Raw genomic sequence first — 14,276 nt, forward strand, 5'->3', positions numbered from 1 at the left:
GCTTCTAATATCTAGGACTAAGTTATCTGTGTCCTCATTTTAAAAATAGTTGGATAAGATTTAAGAAAGATTTAACAGCTCTGCCAGGCCAGATGATCACATAGTGGCCCTCTAGTTGGCTTGAAACGTGTTCTGTGAAGAGAAGAAAATGTAGTGTTTGATAAGTTGGATTGCATTGATAAAATTGCCTACTTTGTCATGCTGCAGCAATTTGTATCCATTTATTATATACTCTTTAAGAGTAGCAGATGTTGCACTGTAGTATTGTTTAACTCTGTCTTAATGGGAGAGCGAGAATTAAGGTGGGTCAAGTGAGTGTTTTAAGAGGAGCTGACCATTGAAGGGTTTCAAATTCAAATCAAGTGACATTGTATAGCCTTCCTTCTTGGGGACAATGACAACGACTAATAGTTACTAGGTGTTATTGGAGACAGTGCTGGCGACTGTTGGGAACAGTGAGGAAGTAGACACCCTTAAACACAACTTCTGTAGTCATTAGATGTGTACAGTGTATACCTTACATATAAATTATGCATGCATTTATATTATGAAAGCATATGTAAAACTCAATGATGATAATGATGGTGTGTGTGTGTGTGTGTTTGCACACATTTCAGTATATGCATGTCTGTGTAAACTAGTGTGTTAAGTTTTGTCCCTTTATGTCAAATCAGTAACCTAGCCAGTCAATAAATAGAGATCGATAAAATACTAAACAGAACTAAGTACTGGAGTGGATATGATTGGTTAAAAGCTTTCAAGATGCTGCTTCAGCAAGGTAGCAGCAGCGCAGTAAGTCATTTCCTGGACTAGATTCATTCATTAAGATGATTTTTTTTTTTCGAGTGTAAGATTAATTAAATAAAATTTCTACGTTTACTACATCAAAGAATGCTAATACCCACTTTACTATATGTATATAGCAACAGTTGAGGGTTTTCGTCTTTTTTTTCCCCAATTTTCAGTCTCACAAAAGAAATTATAAGTCATTCAGTGTCACGTCACTTTGTTATCTGCCTTAATCTTTTTAACTTGTAATCACTTAACCCATGCTTAGATTCACTTGTGTACACACACACACACACACACACACACACATACACACACAGTGGTTGGGAGAAGGTACAGATGCTGTATGTTTTAACCCTTCTAAAATATGTTATTAAGCAGAGTTCAAAAGAACTACATATGATGAAGATTATTATAATATAACCGAACAGATCCTCACCCAGTCTTGGAATTTAGAATGGCATTCCTAGGCTGCTTGCCAAAATTACTACCAGCTACACTTTTTCATTTTTGTAATTCTTCTTTTTCTTCTTCTTCTTATTATTATTAAGGCAGTGAATTTGCAGAATTGTTAGCACATTGGACAAAATGCTTAACAGCATTTCTTCTGGCTCTTTATGTTCTGAGTTCAAATCCCACTGAGATCAACTTTGCTAGTCATCCTTTTGGTTTCAATAAAGTACCAGTCATGTATTTGGGTTGATATAATCAACTTACTCCCCCACTACCACCTTCAAAGTTGCTGGCCTTGTGCCAAAATTAAAAAGAATAATTACCACCTGACTGGCATGTAAAAAACACCATTCAAGCATGACCGATGCCAATGTCGCTGGACTGATGACCAATGCCAATGCCACTGGACCGACTCCCGTGCTAGTAGCATGTAAGAGCATGACCGATGCCAATTCCGCTGGACTGACTCCTGTGCTGGTGGCATGTAAAAAACAGTGCTAGCTCCTGTGTCAGGGGCATGTAAAAAGCACCATTCAAGCGTGGTCAATGCCAGTGCCACCTGACTTGGCCCCATGCCGGTGGCATGTAAAAAGTACCCACTACAATCTTGGAGTGGTTGGCGTTAGGAAGGGCATCCACCTGTAGAAATCTTGCCAGATCAAATTGGAGCCTGGTGCAGTTTCCTGGCTTGTCAGTCCTCAGTTAAACTGTCCAACCCATGCCAGCATGGAAAGAGGATGTCAAACGATGATGATGATGGTTATTGGGATTGTTCGGATTGGCAAAATCATTGAAGTGTTGGACAAAATGCCTTGTGGTATTTTTGCTACAACTCTTAATGACTTGAGTTCAAATCCTGCACCCTCTGGTGTTGCTTATATAAAATACCAGTCAAGTACTGGGGTTGATGGTATTAACTTCACTCCCTACCTCATCAAAAGTGCTGGCTTCTCACCTAAATTACAAGCAATCATTATTAGGGTGAAGATTGGCAGAATTGTTAGAACTTTGGATAAAATACTTTGTGATTTTTTTTCTAACTCTTTATAGTCTGAGTTCAAATCCTGCCAAAGCTACTTTTGCATTTTGTTCTTCTAGAGTTCATCATCATCATATGTCTGTTTTTCGTGCTGACATGGGTTAAACAGTTTGACAGGAGCTGGCACACTAATGGGATGCATCAGGCTCCAGATGTCTGTCCTGGCATGGTTTCTATGGCTGGATATCCTTCCTAACTTGAACCATTTTTCAGAGTGTACACTGGGTCCCTTTTTACATGGCACCAGCACTGGCACTCCTTCAATACTGCTGGCACGGGTGCTTATTATGTGGCACCAGCATGGATGCTTATTACGTCCTGCTGGCACGGGTGCTTTTAATATGGCACCGACACAGGGTTAATAAAGTAAAGTAACTTTCAAGCACCGGTGTTGATTTAATTAAAAAAAACATTTCTGCACAAATCCTGGCCTTTTGCCCAAATTACTGTTTTAGTAGTTTCATTTTTATTGCACGCTCACAGAGCACAGCTTTGTATTCCTTTGATACCTGCAGTATTTTGTTTAGGTCTTTTTATATTTTGTTGTACTAGCAGTACAATATGTGTGCAGTGCCTAGTCATACTATTTTCTGTATGTTGTGTATATTTTTTTTTGTATGTTTTAGATTTTGACTCATCTTTCTCTTATTTGTTTCACTCATTGGTCTGGTTATCTGTATTTCTAGATCTTTAGACCTCAGTAATCTCCTCATTTTCTGTAGAGATACATTGTCTGTGGGGACAGATACTTTGATTAGGAGGTATTTCCTCTCCCTGTGGTTTCTATTAACATTACCCAGCTCATTAGTCTTGATTTCCCTGTCTGTTGATTGCATGTCCCAGAATATATCTGCACTTCAATTATCTGATGGTATTTCGTTATTATTCTAGCATAACTCCCCATGTATGAAAGCCCCAACTCACACATTTTCTTTTGGTGCAGCCAAAACCTGGTACATTTTTTTTCTTCCCAGTCTCCTCATATTCTGCAGTTACTTAATGCTTTCTGCATCATTACATATTGTTAAGGGCTTCTTCTTAACTTTGTTTTAGCATGATCTCCTGTTACTCTATTTTAGCTTAGTTTTAAGCTTTTATGCAGTATCTGTTGTTGTTGTTGTTGTTTCCTCTTTCCTGTTACTATTATTTCATTTTGTATTTGTTGCTTCCTTTGAAGACAGAAAATGGATTTTTGTTTTGTTTATGTCTTGTCATTATCTACATTAGCTTGCCGTGAAGGCATGTGGCTTAACTCTTTCGTTACCGTATTTATTTCGAGATGCTCTGTGTTTCTTTCAATTACCTTAAATATAACAAAGAATTTAGTAAAATAACTTAGTTATCATTCAGCTAGTGTTAAGAACATAAATTGTGACTAAGGCTCGGTGGAAGATTTTAATTCAAAAACCTATGTAAACGAGACATTTGCACTCAGAGCCAGAGCTGGTTTCAGCTGGGTTGGTAGCAAAAGGGTTAATGGTGAGGCTATTTGGCTCATAATCATAAGGTCATGAGTTCAATTCCTGGCAGTGCATTATGCCCTTGAGCAAGACACTTTATTTCATGTTACTTCAGCCCACTCAGCTGGCAAAAATGAGTAGCACCTGCATTTCAAAGAGCCAGCTTTGTCACATTCTGTGTCCTGCTGAATCTCCCCAAGAGCTACATTAAGAGTACACATGTCTGTGGAGTACTCAGCCACTTGCATGTTAATTTGATCGGAACAACTGGAACCTTGTCGTTGTAAGCAACAGATTGCCAGTAAGTTATTAACTTGCCGTTGTCCTCTGACAGATATTACAAAACAGGCTAAAATAGGTTGTTTTCCCAGTTGTTCATTCATTCTCCGTGATATTATTGCACTTCAGTTGCTACATGTATTTTTTAGCATTTCTTGCTTCTGTAGTTTGGAGGTATTAAGATGGTTAAATAAATCTGAACATGAAAATTTTGAATTAGCCTAATACATTTATTAACATTATTAATTACGCCATAAAATGAATGTCACTCGGTTTATGAATATCTAGAGCATGTAATTCTTCTTTTTTTTTTTCAAAAAATGGAATGTATGCATTGGAGATTAAGAAAAATAAAATCATATGGCATTAATTTTTGGTTGGGTACCGGAAACAGCACTTCATCTATGACACATTGAATTAAAAATTTGTTAATTATGTTATCTGGAATGTCTTATGTTTTTTTTTATCGTTTATCTTTTACGTGTTTCAGTTATTAGACTGTGACCATGCTAGGGCACTGCCTTGAAGCATTTTTATTTGAATGAATTGAGCTTAGTATTCTTTTTCCTGAAACCTGGTGCATATTTTGTCGGGCTCTTTTACCAGACTGCTAAGTTATGGGGATATAAAGACACCAACACTGGTTGTCAAGCAGTGGTAGGGGATAACACAGACACACAGACATGACAGGCTTCTTGCAGTTTCCGTCTACTAAATCCACTCACAAGGCTTTGGTTGGCCTGAAGCTATAGTAGAAGATACTTGCCCAAGGTACCACGCAGTGGGACTGAACCTGGAACCATGTGCTTGGGAAGCAAACTTCTGTGTCTGCGTATTTTTCTTAATTTTTAATTTTTTTTTTTTTTGTAGGGTCATATAATTCACACGATTTCTTGGATTTCCTTTGTTGACTATACATGGCAGTCCATTTCCATTAGTGTTTATATCAAATACAACTTCCACTAATTGTAATGGTCATTGCAGCATTTCGGTGAATTTCTTGATTATTCTTGTGATATTTTTTGAGTTGTCACATTGTAAAATCCATGACCAGCCCAAAAAATTCTTGGCAATTTGAAGTATAGTTCTCCAAGATCTCCAGACAAACTGTATTATTCATGATATCCTTGAACTGATGTATGAGATTGACCCCCTTTTGTAAACAAGCAACCCCTATCAATGTCGCCATCATGCTCAATTGTTAGTTTCATGCATTCTGGTTGTCAGTGCCAAATAAACTTTGGCTTGTCTGACAGCATAGAAATTTTATTGCTCCTGTTGTAATTGTAACTGTAATTTGGGCCTTGAGTACTTAGACTAATAAAACATAACCTGCTAGATTCCAGCAAAGAAGTAAAGAACTCATAATTCATTTTATGTGGATAAGAGTTATGTTATAAATAATTGGCAAAAACAAAGATGTTCTTAAGATCAGAAACCCAAGTGAGAATGCACACAGAAGAGAAATCGATTGACCTTTCAGGAACATGACAATTTGAAATGCCATGTTTAACCCTTTCGTTACCAACCTGGCTGAAACCGGCTCTGGCTCTGAGTACAAATGTCTTGTTTTCATAAGTGTTGATTTAAAATCTTCCATCAAACCTTTGTCACAATTTATGTTCCAAACACTAGCTTAATGATAACTAAGTTATTTTACTAAATTCTTTGTTATATTTAAAATTAATTGAACAAAACACAGAACATCTCAAAATAAATACAGTAATGAAAGGGTTAAGAGCTAAAAAACTGTTGGTTGTCTTATCCCTAAACAAATGGAATGAATATAAGCAGAGTAGTTTTTCAGAGAAATGTCCAGATTTTCACATGCAACATGCCCCACAAACTCAAACTACTTTAGTTGATATTTGATGCCAGTGACGCCAATCTGAATTTGGTATTTCTGTTGAGCCTCATTCAAAATGTTGGTGATGGTCATTTTCTTTTCTTTCATTGACAAACAATGAATGTATTGAGTTCTCCTTTCAGGACTTTTCATGGCTGCCTTGATTTAAGACAAAGAATAGTTACATATTTCTTTGAAGATGTCCACTAGTATGGTAAGCAACAGCTACTGGGCATCTGGAGTGGTTATGGTTTGAAAAGTCCATTTCAGCTTAGGTGGCTGCATAATTCTGAGCTGTGTCTTGTGTCCCTGACGATGAGCTTCTCATTTAACCATCACAACAAATGCTAGGATGATATAAACACTCAACAGTTTGTCTTGCATAGCATAATAGCATATATTTGAATATCTAAATGAAAATACCTTCTTTTTTTCTGTTTTAAAAGTTCTTAAATTATGTGACATTGATTTTTGAGGTTTTATTAATATTGTCGATAACTGCATTATGCTAATGAAAATTTTTTTGAGAGGGAAAAAAAATTTTTCTTTATATTCATATGTAGTTTGAAATGTGTGATTAAATCAATGAAAATAATTAATGCTTATTCATCATTATACTCATCTTTAAAGTGTCACCATCATATGTATGTGTGTGTGTGTGTGTGTGTGTGTGTAACACAGAATGCAGCATTTAGTTGTTTGTCTTACATGACTATATTTACCGAAGTGAGGTTATATTAACTCTTATTTAATGTTATCACTGATATGATGATTATCATCACTACTATCACAAGTATAATCACCACCGTCTCCACTAGTATGACCATTATCATCAACATCACCACCACCACCACTACTACCAGCACCCCTGCCTCTACTCTCCGTATCACCATCTACACTGCCACACTCATCACTCATTGCTATCATCACTATGATTAATAATTTATTTTTATGAAAAACAGACTGTTATTTTCTATATTTTGTGCATATGTACACACACACACACACACATGCATGCATGCACACTTGTGCTTGCACATATCCACATATTATGTACGAAGTATGAGCAAGTTAATTTGTATGACATTTCATTCACCAACCTCGCCACATTAACGCAACTGGTGTATTGGTACCAATTGGTATTTATCTTTGACCTTCCTCTACTCTCACAAAAGAGGCACTATTTAACCTTCAAGATCATAATAGCGGTGATGGCAGTGACTGGTTTAACTGCTTCAAGTAAGAGCTGAATGTTTTCACTGGAGTGGTACTTGACTATTTAGGAGACTGATTTGAGTAGACCTTCATGGAATGGTACCTGATTATTTAGCAAACTGATTGCATAAAGCTTCAGTGGTGTGGTACTCGGTTGTTTTGGATAGAGACTGAATGGGGCTTGAGTGGCACTTTATCGCATTGGCAAATATTATAGAAATAAACTGATTAAGTGGGATTTAATCAGTTAATTTTAGTTTCTGTTGAAAGTATGGCTAGCTTAACTATAATTATTTCAGATGTGCCTTGGTTCAAATCTGGTATATATAGGATATATTGATGGCATTGAGAGGTCCATGGCACAGCAGTAACCCCCTCAAAGAGGATTTTTGTAACTGAATGCTCTAGAAGTATGTTGTGCATCATCAAGTAGGGAAGGCACATAGCTTAGTGGTCCAGGTATTCAGTTCGCGATCATAAGGTTGTAAGTTCAATTCCCAGCAGCACATTGTGTCCTTGAGCAAGACACTCCATTTCACATTGCTCCAGTCCTCTCATCTGGCGAAAGTGTGTAGTACCTGTATTTCAAAGGGCTGGCCTTGTCGCATTCTGTGTCATGCTGAATCTTTCTGAGAACTATGTTAAGTGTATGCATATCTGTGGAGTACTCAGCCATTTGCATGTTAATTTCTTGAGCTGGCTGTTCTGCTGATAGGGATCAACTTGAACTCACGTGGGTGTAACCAACAAAGTGCCTATTTAATAAACTGAATGGACTGTTGTTAGTGCTTGTTGTATATCAAGACCCTTAATGTATATCAGATACAGTTTACTGTAAGCAGTACATCAAGCACTCTGTTGCAACTGTATGTTATGTAACACACATGCTATTATATTATTATAGCATGTTGGTTGTTTTACTGATGTCCAAAGATAATGTGAATATCTTTGTAGGTTACTAGTTGTTAAGTATCAGGTTAGACCTGGTCCAGTACACTTCTGTTCAAAAATGTTCCAGCTGTGACACATTATACAATGTAACTTTTATTGCTTTGTTTTTAAGCTGGAGGGGTGTGATTTGAAAGAGATTTGCCTGCTATGTCTAGCAGCTTGATTAACTACACAGAGGCTCTATCATTGGCTGGTGTTTGGTTAGAAGTTCTTAGTTGAAAATATCTGGCTGGTTTGTTCTGAATCTCCATTGATTTTAGGACTGGTGCTTATTTACAGTTTCTGTGATATGAAGTGGATCTGAGAGAGAGATTTTTTTGGATAAGATGCTGCTTTGTCACTGACAAGATTCCTCATTGAAGGAAGAATTGAACTTGCTGTTGCAAACAGCTGAATTGCTCATCAATTCTATAGTGTTGTTGCAACCTGCAGTGATAAACTATATCACTTTGTGATACCTATTTAGGGTAAGGTAAAGTATATCATGGCACCTATTTAGAACTAGGTGAACTGTTGTACTTCTTTAGAATTGTTTTAGAACTACAATGGTCTATAAAACTTAGAACTAGGTGAATTCAACCAGTAAAGAGAATATGAAATTCTAAACTTTTTACCGTTTGTTAGGTGCACTGTCAAAGATGTCTTTTACAACAATATCTGCTTTATTATTTATGAATTTCTTGTACATTTACACATCACAGCTTTGTTAGCTTTTCATGTGAATTTCTGGTTTGTACTTAGCTATTTCCATACCACAATTTCATTTCTGTGGCTTCACACCATATCTAATTTCTTAGCATTCAGATTACTCTGTCTAATGTAATGCTGATTTATCTACATTGTTTTGAATTGATCATGCATTATCTCATAGCTTTGAGATTTCGATGTTGTGATTGTTTATATTTTTTTAGAGTGACATTATAAAGTAGGTGTGAGAGGCTGGTTCTAGTCAGTTTGAACACAAAAACAGAGTATTTGGGCCTGATATTACCAGTTAAAATGCTAAAGGGTTAAAGCCTATATGTACAGGGATTTTCTTATCAAATTCCCTCTCTGTTACCAAATTGTATCTAAGTTGTTCACCCCACACCAGTATTACTGGCAGAAGACAAACAGTCACCGTGAGAATCACTGTATTGTTACTTATTTATTTTTTCTTCTCTTTCTGTTGCAGTGCGATGCGCATTCTTCTGTCCAAGCTTCCCCGGCCATGGATCGTTGATGAGAAGAAAGACGATGGTTACACAGCATTGCACCTGGCAGCACTTAATAATCATGTGGAAGTGGCTGAGCTGCTAGTCGATCAGGTGAGTTGTCAACTGCTTGTACTTTTGATTGGGCTGACAGGTACACTGGAAGGAAGTGGTTGGGAGGTCATAGAAAGATGAGAAAAGAACGGAATGAGTGGAGATGAGAGAGAGAGAGAGAGTGATGATTTTGTAATGATGGACATCATTACGACAATGTTCCAGTTGATTCGATTAATGGAATGATGATGATGATGATTAATAGCCTGTTTGTAAAATTAATGTGCAAGTGGCTGAGTACTCCACAGACATGCGTACCCTTAATGTGCTTCTCAGGGAGATTCAGCATGGTATAAAATGGGACATGGTTGGCCCTTTTGAATTACAGGTATAACTAACTTTTGCCAGCTGAATGGACTGGGGCATTTTTTGTGAAATAAAGTGTCTTGCTCAAGGACATGACACACCTTACAATTGTGAGCTGAATACCCTAAACACTAGGCAACACACCTTCACAATGATGTAGTAAGGAGTGAAGAGAAGAATAAAGGAAGGGAAAGCATGAAGAGCAGGTAAAATGAATGGCAGAGAGAGAGATAGAGATTGGAGACAGGGTAAGAAGTGAAGAAGGAAGGATGGAAAGAGATGGGGGTTCGACAGAGAGAGAAAAATGTTGGTTTGTTTTAAGAAAATGATGGGTTTAAACTTATGCTTTACACTACCTTAACATTGAATTTTGAAATAGTTATACATTATAGGCACTAGAATGGCTGTGTGGTAAAGAGGCTTGCTTTGTGACCTGGTGGTTTTCAGGTTCAGTCCCACCATGTGGCACTTTGGGCAAGTATCTTCTATCATAGTTCTGGGCCAACCAGTACCTTGTAAGTGGATTTGGTAGGCAGAAACTGGTTGGAAACCCATCATATATATATATATATATATATATATGGAGTGTTTTGGAAATTCCTTGATACAGTTATAATATTTGGAGGGAATATTTTTTCTCAAAGAGTTAAGATTGAGAAAAGAACCTTTTTAGAAAGTTCTTAACGTTGAACTGAAAGTGCTTGCACATCTATAAAAGCAAAATGCCACACACATTTTGTGAAATCCCTTCTCAAAGGTTAGTGCCTTTCGACTTTCTAAAAAGGTTCTCTTCTCAATCTTAACTCTTTCAGAAAAAATCTTCTCTCCAAATGTGTGTGTATATCACCAACTCACTGCTTAACAACTGGTGTTGGTTTATTTATCTCCCTGTAACTTAATGGTTCGGCAAAAGAGGTAGATAGAATAAGAACCTGATTTAGAAAAGAAAAAAAAAAAACCTTTACTGGAGTCTATTTGTTCAACTAAAAATCTTCAGAGTGGTGCCCCAGAATGGCAGCAGGCCACATACTGAAACACGTAAAAGATAAAAGATTATAAACATATGTCTAAATATCACAGTACCATTGCTTATGAGTTCTTAGAATTTACATCTAGTATATAAGATGAATAAAGATTATGACAGAGAACTGGGTTTCCTCATTTATAATATATATTGTGGAAGGGCAGTGACCTGGCAGAAACATTAGCAAGCTGGGTGAAATGCTTAGAAGTATTTTGTCTGTCTTTATATTCTGAGTTTAAATTCCACCGACATCGACTTCGCCTTTCACCCTTTCAGGGTCAATCTAATCGACTGGCCCCCTCCCCTAAAATTTTGGACCTTGTGCTTAGAATAGAAGAGAATTTATACTGAGGAGTATGATAGAAGTCACCAGACTTGCCTAGAAAAAGAGGAAGTTCACAGGAATTTTTCTGCTAAAGTTTGTTGATTGTATAAAGTGAAGTGTATGGAGGTTTTGAATTTATGTAGCTTTGTTATCAACATATTCTGCGTGGTGAGATTATATGTTACTAACAAAAAACCGTCATTGTACTCCTCCCATAACAGACTAACTGGCTCTTGCGTCATCATAACTCAACATATAAAAGCACTTGTTTGCAGTGTTGCATTTCTCCCAGTGCCACGTCTTGATTGTTGAAGATGGTTAGATTGTCCCAGCTGTTCTGGGTGGGTGTCATATATTGACCCTTTGTAGGCAGTCTTGTAGCTGCTTCTACACTAAAGTTGATGGAATCATTTTTACAAGATACGGAGCAGCCTTATTCTTCTTATAAGGCTGTTTTTGATTTTGATTCTGTAAAAATAAAACAATAAAAAATTTAAATCTTAATTTCAGTAAATAAAATGATGATGATGATGATGATCCTTTCTACTATAGTCAACAAGGTTTGAAATTTTGGGGGTTTCAGGAGGTGAGTCAATTATATCAACCCTGGTGCTTGACTGGTTCTTACTTTTTCATTTGCAGAAGGATGGAAAGCAAAGTTGACCTTGGCAGAATTTGAACTCAGAGTGTAAGGATGGATTTCAAATTTTGTCAAGACTGACTTTGGCTTCCATCCTTTCGGGGTTAATGATAATTATGAACATTTTAAATTTTGGTATTAGGTTAGTAATTTTGGGGAGAGGTAAGTTGATTACATTGATCCCAGTGCTTAATAACAACAACAACAACAATAAAAATAATAATGATGATGATGATAATAACAAGGGCACTCAGAGAGTGCAAACCTCTGCCAAGGCAACACCAACGTCCTCTCAGTGATTAGCCAGAGATGATTTTTAAAATGAGGATATCTGAAATAAACTCAACTGCTCTCACAAACGAGAATACTAAAAAAATGAACCCGACCACTCTCAAAAATTAAGAAAAAAAATTCCAGAATCCTTGTTCGGTACCGGATTGATCCCAAAGTCTAATCAGTTTGTGCCAGTCACGAGGCCAAACATCCCTGAAAGTTTCATCTGAATCCATCCAGCGGTTCTTGAGATATCTTGTCCATGGACAAGCAAACAGACAAACATGACTGAAAACAATGCCTCTACCATCGCTAAGGTGGAGGTAGTAATAATAAGTTTCAAATTTTGGTATGAGGCTAGCAATTTTTTAATGAAAAGAGACCAGGTGATTATATTGATATCATTACTTGACTGATACTTTATTTCATTGGCCCTGAAAGGATGAAAGACAAAGTTGGCCTCAGCGATATTTGAACTTAGAATATAAAGAACCGGAAGAAATGCCACTATGCATTTTATCTAGTATGCTAACAACACTGCCAGCTCACTGCCTTATATGGTTTCAAATTTTGGCACAAGGCCAGCAATTTAGAAAAGGAACTTTGTGAGCACTTCACTGGTACTTATCTTGACTTCCAGAAGGATGAATCACAAAATTGGCCTTAACTGTATTGGGCACTCTTTTAGCTTCATTGTAATTCACATTAGTTTGAACTCATAATCTCAGAGTCTTTTTTTTTCAAATCACTATATTATAATACATGTGACACTCACTTGAAGTATTTTCACCCAATAATGCGACATTCTTAATACAAAGAAGGCTGATACTACTCATCAGTGTCATTACTTTTCCCTCAAGTTCAATATATTTACTGATCATCTCTAATTCTTACTCTGCTGATGAAATCTAAAATTAGGACATGCCAATCTCTATATATATAAAGCTGAGGTTGTCTGTGTATGGCAGGTTTGGTAGCCTTCAACTATCACTATCTCCTCCAAGACCCTGTGGTGCAAGTTGACCAAAATTGAGAGTATGATAGAAGAAGGCTTGCTCTTCATTCCGTAGAAGAAAAAATTCAAATCAGACCTTTTAAGACCAAAAATTATTTACATCAAAAAGGTGCTTTTTTTCTATGGAAATCTCTATTTTTTTACTGCTGTGTCGCCATTTTTCAGTGTATTTCAACCAGAAAAATGTTCACTTAAAGAGAATAACAAGCTACATAATGCAAAATTTTTACTTTTCAAAAATTCCAATTCTAAAGGGTTGAAACAAACCCGAGCAATGCCGGGCGATACTGTTGGTTAGCTTTAAAGAAAAGGTCCTTTCCTAATTGTATTGTCTGATGATGATGATGATGTATTGTCCCTAATATTATGTTTGCTGATATTATTGGAATTATCTCTCATGTTTTTGGATTTTGAACGTCTATAGAGGAAGTTTTATCTTGTAATTGTTGGGCATAGTCTCAGTTAATTGAAGTTTTGCAATTCTCTGTTTGACTTGTGTGAATCTGTGCTGTGTATGTGTATGTAATATGTAGAATGCTCCGCTGAAGAATTTGCCCTCAGCCCTATTATTATGTGTGTGTGTGTGTTACATACACAGACATACACACACACGTATATACAAAGTGTGGTGTACTGAGTAAGTAATCTATAAGGATAGAACTAGTAACTAAGGCAACACAAACGCATGCATGCATGCTTGCACACACACACACACACACACACACACACACACACACACACACACAACACACACACACACACACGTGCATGCATGCAGTGTTGGTGGGTGTAAGGGGTGTCAGATTGCCTAGCATCTTTAATATCCATATGTGGCCCCTTTTCTGGTTAAAAATTTGGGGGATCCTTTGCTTTAGAAGACCTACAGGGTTCAGCAGGGAAGGGTGAGAGAGAGAGAGAGAGAGGGAGAAAGAGGAGTGCCTATCTTTTAATTAACTCTCAAGTCAATCTCTGCCCCCCTTTCTCCCCCATCCCCTACTGTCTGTGTAAAATGTTTAGGATCCTCTGCCCCACCAACATAATCTTCTCACCTCATCCTTTTCTATTTTTGTACCAGTTCTTTCTCTCTGGTCTTGTACATCTTATCTCTTCCCTCCTCTCCCCCACCACCATCTAACACTCATTACTTCTCAGCACTACCTCCCAGATCCTTTCCTCTCCATCCACAGCCCCTCCCCTCATATCACCCAGCCTCACCACACAATCTTCTCACCACATACCTCACTGTCTATCTCTCCTTATCCTACCATCCCCACATCTCTACCCTAAATCTTCACTCCCCACACCCTGACTCAGTATATCTCAACTTACCACCACCACCACCACCACCACCCAT

The 14,276-nt window shown here is 37.2% G+C and overlaps 1 protein-coding gene across 2 annotated transcripts in view; it reads left to right on the forward strand.

Annotated features, from left to right (window-relative positions):
• LOC115218253 (E3 ubiquitin-protein ligase MIB1) overlaps window positions 1-14,276 on the forward strand; it is a 215,141-nt gene that overhangs the window by 139,398 nt on the left and 61,467 nt on the right. For both annotated transcript variants that reach the window (XM_029788000.2, XM_029788001.2), the window contains exon 14: window positions 9,207-9,339. In XM_029788000.2, the coding sequence (XP_029643860.1) occupies window positions 9,207-9,339 (133 nt within the window). The remainder of the gene's footprint in view (window positions 1-9,206; window positions 9,340-14,276) is intronic.

Source organism: Octopus sinensis, linkage group LG13 (assembly GCF_006345805.1).
Source record: "Octopus sinensis linkage group LG13, ASM634580v1, whole genome shotgun sequence".
Lineage (NCBI taxonomy): Eukaryota > Metazoa > Mollusca > Cephalopoda > Octopoda > Octopodidae > Octopus > Octopus sinensis.